The sequence below is a fragment of the Chaetodon trifascialis genome, chromosome 17 (genome assembly GCF_039877785.1).
Source record: "Chaetodon trifascialis isolate fChaTrf1 chromosome 17, fChaTrf1.hap1, whole genome shotgun sequence".
Classification (NCBI taxonomy): Eukaryota; Metazoa; Chordata; class Actinopteri; order Chaetodontiformes; family Chaetodontidae; genus Chaetodon; species Chaetodon trifascialis.
Window position 1 is genome coordinate 11076415 of NC_092072.1, and position 10386 is coordinate 11086800.

General features: G+C 44.5%; 1 protein-coding gene across 1 annotated transcript; it reads left to right on the forward strand.

Moving 5' to 3' along the window:
• The first annotated feature begins 505 nt into the window (after nucleotides 1-505).
• On the forward strand, nucleotides 506-7256 carry gmpr (guanosine monophosphate reductase). Its single transcript, XM_070984143.1, has 9 exons — nucleotides 506-1040; nucleotides 3958-4077; nucleotides 4444-4527; nucleotides 4618-4791; nucleotides 4879-4960; nucleotides 5376-5482; nucleotides 5763-5805; nucleotides 5925-6084; nucleotides 6334-7256. The coding sequence occupies exons 1-9, from the start codon at nucleotides 954-956 to the stop codon at nucleotides 6512-6514; spliced, it is 1038 nt and encodes a 345-aa protein (XP_070840244.1). The 5' UTR covers nucleotides 506-953; the 3' UTR covers nucleotides 6515-7256.
• Nucleotides 7257-10386: the final 3130 nt, after the last annotated feature.

Consider the following 10386-nt stretch of genomic DNA (forward strand, 5'->3'; position numbering starts at 1 on the left):
AGAAGCCAAATGTTTGACTGGATGCAAGAACAGTGTGTATGATGCATTTTAAGCTTTTAGACTTTATCCAGCAGAAGGGATCAGAGTTGTTGGTGCATCAAAGGGTTAAACTCTGATGCGCTCAACTAGAGTGGTATTTCAAGGCCAAAGCGTTCCAGTCTTTTTCTCTTCTTCCATGCACAGTTGACACCAGGAAAGAACCATCAACAGATGAACAATTTAAGTGGAACACGCTTGATAAATACAAAAACACATGTACAAAGAAAGAACAAAGCATCGTGCTCCCTCCTGCACACTGTCCACCACGACTACCAAACAACTTTTCCACTTCAGCGTGCTTATCAGTGCACTTCAGTCTGTCTTCTTCTGTGTCTCCACGTCTCTCTCGTTTCTTTGCTGCCACTCTCCCTCTGCCCCCCCCATCCTGTCTGCCAATATCTTAGGGAGCAATGCCCCAACTGGACAGCAGGTGTGCTCTTTCGCACTGCAGCACACAGCACACTGCAGTGCTACCATGTCTGCGTGTGCAAGAGTGTGTGTGTGTGTGTGTGTGTGTGTGTGTGTGTGTGTGTGTGTGTGTGTGTGTGTGTGTGTGTGTGTGTGTGTGTATATATGCGTCAGGCTTGCCTGCCAGCTTGGCCACTGCTGCTACTGCCACTCTGCTGAAGGAGAGGGGGGAGAGAGAGGACGCTGGAGGAGTGGAGGGAGAAAGGGAGCAAGGGGGATAGAGAGACAGAGAGAGAGAGAGGGAGTCCAGGCCCAAATAAAGCCATGGGGGCCGGGGCTGGGCTGGGCCCCCTTTTGCTATAAATACGCTGGCCGCCTGGAGGTTCGGGTTTGGTGGTTGGGGCTTGGGACCAGTGGCCACCACTGCAGCAGCAGCCTTCCTCAGGGGATTCTCCTCCGCATACTCATCATCCTCATCCTGGTCATCAGTGTTCTGGGCATCCAAGATGCCTCGCGTGGACGTGGACCTCAAGCTGGACTTTAAGGATGTCCTCTTCAGACCTAAGAGGAGCAGCCTGAAGAGTCGCTCAGAGGTCAGTGCTGTTAATGAGTTGTACTCTGATAATGTAGTCCAGATATTACAGCTACAGTTCAATCGACCATCAGACCAGGACACTTCTCAGGAGGAGTGGAATCTGTTGACTGTTGCACTCAGGAAGCACACTTAATGCCTCGAGGTGACGTAATAGGGGTATGTTAGCTATTCATACATGGGGAGGACAGTGGAGGGCGACTAATGTTTGGGCCTCCAGTACTAACCTTGTTTTCTTTAATTATCATCATGATTAAAGATGAAAACCGGACATAGTTATTTGCAGAGCAGCAGCAGCACTCACATTAATTAACCCCATATCTTGAAAGGATGTCTCACTAAAGCTGAAAAAAGCACACTCCGTGTAATTCTATATTTGTGCCTTTTGTTTTGTGTAAGCCAGTAGGTGTGCACTGCCTTTGCACTTTGGTGAGCAAAATAAAAGCTACCCTGAAGGAGAATATAACAGTGGAGTGACCTTCTGAAAGGTGACAGAAAACAAGGCTAGACTGTGCCAGACAGAGGCTGTGAAACAATAAGTGTCTGCAAACAACAGAGGAAGGAGAACAGAGTCAGAGACTGAAAAAAAAAAACACCAAAAAGAAGATTTTGATCAGAATGGACTTGATTCTGTCATCAATCATTGCCACTGTGAGCAGGTAAAGCAGGCCACAGTGTTTGCTGATTTGTCTCTCTGGGACAACACAACCCTCTCCTTGTTGTCTCATCCTCACAGCTTCCTTAGCTTAGTTGTGTGTCACTAGATCAGGGATTGGTGCCGGCCCAAGATCATGATACTGGTGCGGTGGCACCAGATCTGGGGTGGAAGGTGGCAGTGGGTGGGAGTCTGAGTTTTGGTCTGACAAGTGGCAAGCAACATGAGACGCAGGAGACTTCTCAGAAAACATGTTTAAAAATAGTACAGCCTGTTACAGTCAACCAGAACACATTCCATATGGCACAGAGCTATCAGGATAACATAAGATATATACACTGACACAGATAACAGCACAGAGAACACCTCGTACATGAGCACTGATGTGTACTGAGTGAAAGCAGTGAAAGCCAATTTTGTATTTTGTCACCTTATTCTCGACATCCCACCACATTCTCTTTTCCTACAGTTACTAAATAATCAAGAAAACACCTCAATTAACTGACATAATTTCACTTCAGACACACAGACTTCAGTAGTCTACACAATATGCCTTCACTGCAGCACATACTGCAGCTAGTGTACTGCAGGCTAATCTAATGGCCCATGCAGTCTGAAAGCTTCCATCTGTTGACATCCTGACTGTTCTTGTTTGAGTTATTGCTGCATTTAGCAGGGGCAGAAATCCACCTGCCAAAGCTAAGCTTACCAGACATCCACCACTGTTGTTTAGAGGACGGGAGGGTATGCGAGCATCATGGAAGATAAACTGCATCAATAACAAGAGGCCACACGGCGAGCTGGTCGGCAATAAAGCACTAATGCGGCACCACCACCGAGCAGAAACGCGTCCCTTCAGTCTGGACTTTAGGGAATTTTCTGCAGACGCTTGCACGGTTAATGTGAATTTTGAGTGCACTGTTACAACAACAACACCTGCAGCTCACCAATAAATAGATACAGTACTGTGTTTAGGTCCTTCAAATTGCATGGCTGCACATCTGTATCAGCTTAGCCAGATGTTTTTTAGAATCCAACTGCAAAAAACAAAAAATATACATAAAATGTTGTAATTCTGTTATTTTAAATGGTCCAATTCATAGTCGAGAGAATGGTTCATAACTGAGGCCACTGGATCCATGTGTCATACTTGATTTACTGGTGAATCAACTGGAAAATCCTGAGTCAGTGTGCCGTATTTAAAGAAGGGGCCTGTATTGATTTTCTGCAGCACGACGACGGATATGCACGACTTGACGCTCCTCCCCTCTCATCCACACTTCTTTCACCTCTTTCCCCTTTCTCCAACCGTTATGAGTTAAAGCCTCATTTTTGCTGTGACACTGAAAATTATTCTGCCGTGAAGGTTGTGGCACACTACTGTTAGCCTATTTCCACAGCTGCAGTAGTTTTGCATAATAGATGTCTTGGATCTCCTCAGCAAAAGCATTCAGCACCGTGAGACTGCAGGATCTATCTGAACTCTTAAAATGTGTTTTAAACACTAAACAAGTTACACTGTTTAATATAACCATCTATCTATCATCTATCTTCCCTGTAGTGAATGTGTGTGTCCAGTTTGGCATAATAGCTCAAAATATTAAGTTCCCAGCATGGTAACATGATAAACACTAGCACATTACACACACAAAAGAGTCACAGTATCAAAGCACTGACTCAGTAATGTGTCAGTTAGCGAATCTTCAGTTCGCTAACACAAGCTAACATTAGCCACCATAAGCTAGTGGTAGACCAGCTGAGTGCAGTTGTAGCAATAAAAAAACTCTGAACATCCTGAATTGAGGTGTGTTTTATTGCCTCTGAATTCAACTTTTCATTCTTTTAAAAAGAACGTTATTTCTCCTTTGTGAGTCACATTAAGGAACACACCACATTTATGTCTAAAGCCAGCTAAAGATTTATTTCTAGATCTGTCTGGGAGAAATCATAGCTTGCACTGTCAGTGCAGATTCTTTCCTGTAAAAGGCGCTGCTAGTGTGTCACAATGAACCCTAGCTTATCACATTACAGCAGCCCCGGCGAAGTTAACCGTTGCATCTAAATGATTCAGTGCATCCCCATAAGGACCACACAGGCCCAGAACACGAGCCACATGAGCTGCTCCCATTTTCAAGACAATCTGCAGGGTCCCTTCACGAGATTTAGAGACAAATATAATAAAATCAGTCACATAGAAGACTTTCCTTATTAACTATGGTTATATAACACATCTCCAGAATTCCTCATGTCTCGCCCCCCTCAGGTGGACCTTCAGAGGACCTTCACATTCCGCAACTCCAAACAGACCTACACCGGCATCCCCATCATCGCCGCCAACATGGACACCACAGGAACGTTTGAGATGGCACAAGTCCTCAGCAAAGTGAGTGAACAGGGCTGAATGGATGAAAAATAAATACCAGCACCCCTCTGTTTGTGCATTTGTCCTGCATTTGTCCTGTCAACATCTCTATTTGACACAGAATCACAAAACAAAAACCAGGATGCCGCGGGAGGCCTTGGGGAATATACATGATTTAACAACCTTGGCCTAGAAGCAGTGAGACGTCTGCTAGCTTCTGGGATGTCTTTCTTTTGTAGCGCCTACTGACTCAGAAAATCATGATGAGTAATAGGAAGAAATATCACAAATGAATAGACCAAAACTGCAATGTGGATTTTGATGTTTGCTAAATTTGCATCAGTATATATTTGTGCATTCCCTCTCTGGTTCTTTCTCTCTCTTCAGCACACCCTCTTCACAGCCATTCATAAACACTACACTGTCGACGAGTGGAAAAACTTTGCTACTAATCATCCAGACTGCTTAGAGGTAATATCTTCACCTCGCCTTTACTAAGTAGGCTATTCCTCATTTTGTAAGCATCTCCTCCGCTCATGCACTGGCGGCTTTTCTCCACAGCATGTAGCTGCCAGCTCAGGCAGCGGCACTGCAGATCTGGAGAAGCTGTGTGCCATCTTGGAAGCCATCCCCACCCTCAAGTACATCTGTCTGGACGTGGCCAACGGCTACTCTGAGTACTTTGTGGAGTTTGTCAAGACGGTCAGAGGAAAGTTCCCGAAACACACCATCATGGTAAGAGAGATGGCGCGCCACCTTGGCTGGCGGTTGTGGGATGTGCTGTAAGATTGTGCCTTAGGGCTGATGCTGTCTGCCTTGCAGGCTGGCAACGTGGTAACAGGGGAGATGGTGGAGGAGCTCATCCTCTCCGGCGCCGACATCATCAAAGTGGGTATCGGGCCAGGTGGGTGGGTACAGCTGTCTGAGGAATGTGCTCCCTCCCAAATAATAAACACAACGATGGCCTCATATACAAGCACACACACAACTGAGACATGTTATTTGAATACCTTAAACAGCAGGTTTGTCTTGTAGTAGTTTTTACTGCATGTTATGGTATTTACTGTATGTGCCCCTCATGCATAGAGCCAGTGCTGCATGGTCCACTTGCTGGATTTAAGTTAAATTGTTATATTAATAAAATAGATTGTTGTAAAAAGAGTAAAATATTATTATATTATAAAAAGAGTAAAATATTATTATTACCTGTAGATTATCCTTTGTCAGTGCAGCAAAACTACGAAAAACTTACAACTTTAACAAGACAGGCATCACTACATGAACATGGACTCCTCTAAGTTGTGCACTGTGTGTTGCAGGGTCTGTGTGCACGACAAGGATCAAGACAGGAGTGGGCTATCCACAACTCAGTGCTGTGATAGAGTGTGCAGACTCAGCCCATGGTCTCAAAGGACATATCATCTCTGTAAGTAACGGCAGAAAGAAATAACAAGGGAAACAGCAAATAACAACAGTTGCTGAAGTTAGTATTATGGGGAGGATATACCATAAGAAGTGTTTAGCGTAGCCTGTCAAAGCTATTTTATTCTACTGATAACATCTTGTTGCAGAAAGATTGTAATGTTGATGCTATGTTGCAGCCAGCAGAGGGCACCCTCAGCCTTCAAAGGCATAATAAGAAAACTGCTCTGACCTGTGATTCAGTGTGAGGCCGAATGAATGACGTGTATCTTTCCTCTGTCCAGGATGGTGGCTGCAGTTGCCCGGGAGATGTAGCTAAAGCCTTTGGTAAGTATTCAAGCAGCAATCCTTGCTCTTTTCACACTGAAACGAGTCACGTGTTGGGGGTCATGTATGACTGTGTTGTACTGTTCAACAAGTCTAATCACCGTGACTTCGCTCCTCAGGCGCAGGGGCTGACTTCGTAATGATGGGAGGAATGCTCGCAGGCCACGACCAGTGTTCTGGGGAGGTCATCGAGAAGAACGGGAAGAAATACAAACTCTTCTACGGCATGAGCTCCGACACCGCCATGAAGAAATACGTGGGTGGAGTTGCTGAGTATAGGTGAGAAACTGATATCAGGAGGTGCATAATAATTACTGAGTTCATAAATTTAGAAACCAAAACTATGCTGCTAAGGATTCCTGTTCTCTTTGATCTAACTTTTTCTGTGTTCAGTTCAATAACCCAGATGTTTTTTTTTCCTGTTGAGCCACATATATGTAGAAATCTGCATACTGGCTAGTAGAGGTGCCATAAAGTGATTTCTGTTTTATCTACAAAATGTCTTACTCCTCTGGCCTCCGCTCTCAGGGCATCTGAGGGGAGAACAGTGGAGGTGCCCTACAGAGGAGATGTGGAGAACACCATCCGTGACGTGCTGGGGGGCCTCCGCTCCACCTGCACCTACGTGGGTGCCGCCAAGCTCAAAGAGCTGAGCAGAAGAACCACCTTCATCCGCGTCACACAGCAGTCCAGCCAAATGTTCACTTAGTGGGGCGGACACACTCCCACACACACGTGCAGTGCACACAGGATGCATGATATGCATTGTATGTGTATTGTGCAGAGTTTAGATGTGCAACAGGAGGACAGCGGCGTAATACGTGCCAGAAAAAGAGGCACAGACACCCACACACACATACAGTATGATCGCCCAACCTGTTTCTCTCAGGATATCTGCTGTCAGAAAGTTGTTAGTTTCCTGCAGGTTGTGATTAAAATTAACTCAAAGTTTGACTTCTTCTCCCAGAAGAATCACAGCACTCTAATCAACTTAACCCTGCAGCGAGTGCGTTTACAGGCTTACGGACACCAAAATATGCTACTGAATGTACCAGATTTCATTTTCGAATGGGCACGCACAAATGTTGCAGTTCCAACAGCCTGGATTACTTCTCAGTTTTGGGGAAGGGGAATAAGACACTCAGACTGCTGAGGCGTGTGTCCTTCAGATCTGATCTGTCAAAACACTTGTGCATTTACAGCAGGCTAGTCAGGATATTTCTAGATGAACAGCATATCACGAAATAAACAGAACCGTCAGCTGACGCATCACATGTAAACACACTCAGCAGGAGGAGGCTGATACTCGTGCTAAGATCATTTGGGGAAGCCGTGTGTTGGAATGAATGTGAAAAATCAATATGCAAGACTCCGAGACGTCACCCTTTAACTGTCACTGGAGGAATCGTGTTGCAATAAATTGCATGCAGGGCCTTCTGCTAATTCCCTCAGAGGTGTTGATCATTCTGTGAATTTTCCAGACAACATCATGTGTGTACATGTCTCCTTAGTGTCTGTGTGCATGTGTTTTGGCCGTGTGAGGAAGATTACACTCAGCCAGACGAACATGGCGGTTTATCTATTCCGACTCATTCGACATATTTGGGAAACACTTGATGCACCCTGCTGTGCGTGGAAACAGTCACGTTTAAGGCTTCTTTCATTGCCTCCACTGTGCCTGACATTTTAGATCAAGGGTGTCTGGAGATTTGTGGCTTCTGCCGCATTGAAGAGTTGCTCTCTTGTACTTCAAGCAAGGAACTTCGGGGGAAAGTCACACTGAGTGATAACACAATTAAACACTGTTAGCGGAAATTTCTAACTCTAAACTATATCCTGGGACAGCAGCACTCACCCAGTTTCACAGTTACTGCAAAGAGGGCAGAAAATTGTGTCAATAAACCCAAACGATCAGTGAATGGTCAGTGTGATTCCTCTTCCTGGACAAGACACTCGATTTATAACAGCCTTCGAGGGTCATGTTTAATTATTGAACATATATCACACTAACCTCTGCACTGAGTGGAACTGTTGGTCTTTGGTGAGGCGTCTGATGATGATGATGATGATGATGATGATGATGATGATGATGATGGAACACGCAGCTAGTTTTCCAGGTTTGGTGAACAAAACTGAGCCGAGCTGCTCTCAGTAGCAGATCGTTGCTTTGCAATGGTTTCATGTCGTAGGTTGTGGGGCACATCAGCTGGTTCCACATTAAACAGCACACACCTTCAGCTCCTTTTGTTTCCCTCTCACGTCCTGGAACCTGTCACCGAGTCCCTGAGGGAGTTTTCACACTCATGTCAGCAGGCTTTTGTTCTCGCAGAGCAGGAACATGCAGTGTTTCCTCTTTCCAGTTGGACTCCTGACAGCTTTCAATTCACTTCATAGTGATTTTTGAAAGCAGAGAGCTGTCCGGAGCTGCAGGTGTCCACCATGAAGGCCAAATCACACAGACACTTGCTATCACTGAGTTCAGGTTTTCCTTCATTTCTATGAATTATCCAGACAAACTGACACTCTGGAACAACTTAACGTTGTAAAGCAGCTCCACAGCAGCAACAAGGAACTCATATTCTCCTAGGTTTTCCAGTTACTGCCTAGGCTAACGGCTAACTAGGCTAACTGTTAGCTCACCACAAAATTCCATAGCAACGTCTCTGTCGTGATGTGGACACTTGAAAGCTCCTTGTTGGACATCCAAACTCCGCGGAGAGCGTTAACTTTCTCACCTGTCCGTGTAGTAAGCCAGTTTAGCATGTTTGTAGCTGTAAAAACGCTAAAGATTCGCTTTCTTCCTCACTGCGTTACTACAAACTAACTTTGTCCCACTGCCACGTCTTTCTCTTCAACAAAAACATTACCGTTTGTACATTTTTCTTGGAAAGCGCGTAACTCCGCCTCTACTTCCGTTGTCTTGACAGTCGCCATGATGCGTTGATGTGATATCAACGGTTACGTTATGTTGCGTTCATGGACCACTCGGAAGGACGTGTTGGTCTCCTGTTTTAAGATTCTTTTATTGCACCAGTTTCCCATGTCTTTGCGGGCACTTCCTTTCAGGGAGATGTGGCTATGTATAACGAGCCATGATAAAGACGTACTGAGAATGAATCAAACAGAAACAAACAGAAACAAGTCTATTTTAGAGTCAGTAACTATCTACAGTGATAGGAGTTGTTAACACAGTAGGTGATTATCTACTCAGGCTATTCTGCCCCATCAATCACATAAACCACCCCTTGTTTTAATGTCTGCTGTGTTCATTCTCAACTAAAGAAGTGTTTTTGGACACAATATCAATGAGAACAGATAGATTTTATACATCGTTTAAAATAAAAAATTATTTGAAGGACCTTACCGTGCATGCCTTCACATTTTTGACTGTACTGCAAAATGGAGCAACAAAATGATAGAATCTGTATGTTTTGGGGCTCTTCTTAAAAAACAACACAATGTGCTGTTTTCTTGCACTCAAGTGCCCGTTAGTCATCGACCATTCTGCAGTGCAATTGATTTTTTAACCCATGTTGAATTTTATTCTGAGATTTAAGATTACATTTCTTGACTTGACAGCAGAGTAAAACCGTCAAAGACAACTGAATCAGAAAAATGAGGAATAAAGCTCTCATATGAGCTACCTGATCAGATGCTTGAGATCATACAATACTTGATGTCTTGTCACTCAGGCTATTGTACACTAGATGGAGCTATTTCCTGCTCAATTTCAGCACTAAATCCAAATCAATGGAAGAAAAATGTCACAGCTAACAAGGATTTACATGGGGTGTTTGTGTGTGTAAGCAATGGCATTCAAATAAACACACGAGATGCCCATTTATTCCAGATATGTCAAGGTTTCATTTCTTTTTCAAAGAGGTGCATTTGTACAGTTGTCAAATACATACACCGACAGGGTTTCTCCATTGCTATAGAGGAAAGGGGTGGTGAGACACAGGGACTTGGTGAGTACAATATAGTACAAACAAGTTGGCTGGGAACTGCTGCAGCCCCCCGCAGGCCAGACTGTCCGTGCAGGTCTGTGCTGATGTCCGGTTCTCTGCCACCGACTCATGGGCCAAGTTTCAGTTCAGTACGTGGTGTCACAGGTCAGCAGAGAAACATCTAGACAGACTGGTTGCAAGCCTCAGGGCTGAGTGTTCAGAACAGGGGGAGGAATCAAATGAGCCACAGCTGATAGATAAGCTCCACCCCATCCGTGGCAGTGGGCAGGGTCAGAGGTCATGAGCCGTACAGCCTGTCCCCTGCTGAAGTGTTTGTCGCCTTGCACAGAGGCAGAGCAAAGACGTTCAGTACACTGAAGAGTAATCCAAGCCATCTCCAGCATAATACACGTAATATCATAATAATAGTTCATAGTTAATTGTCAATAATGACATTTGTTAATCATATCAAATTATACTGTATGTAATAAATTTACATATCTTATAACCCATATGAAACAGCCCACTATGCAAATTGATTGGGGTGAAACTACACTGTTAAGTGGGCCTCTACAAGTTTTTTTTTTTTTTTCTTTCTGCCTGAGTTGGTTATCCAGCGCTATGGACATTGACG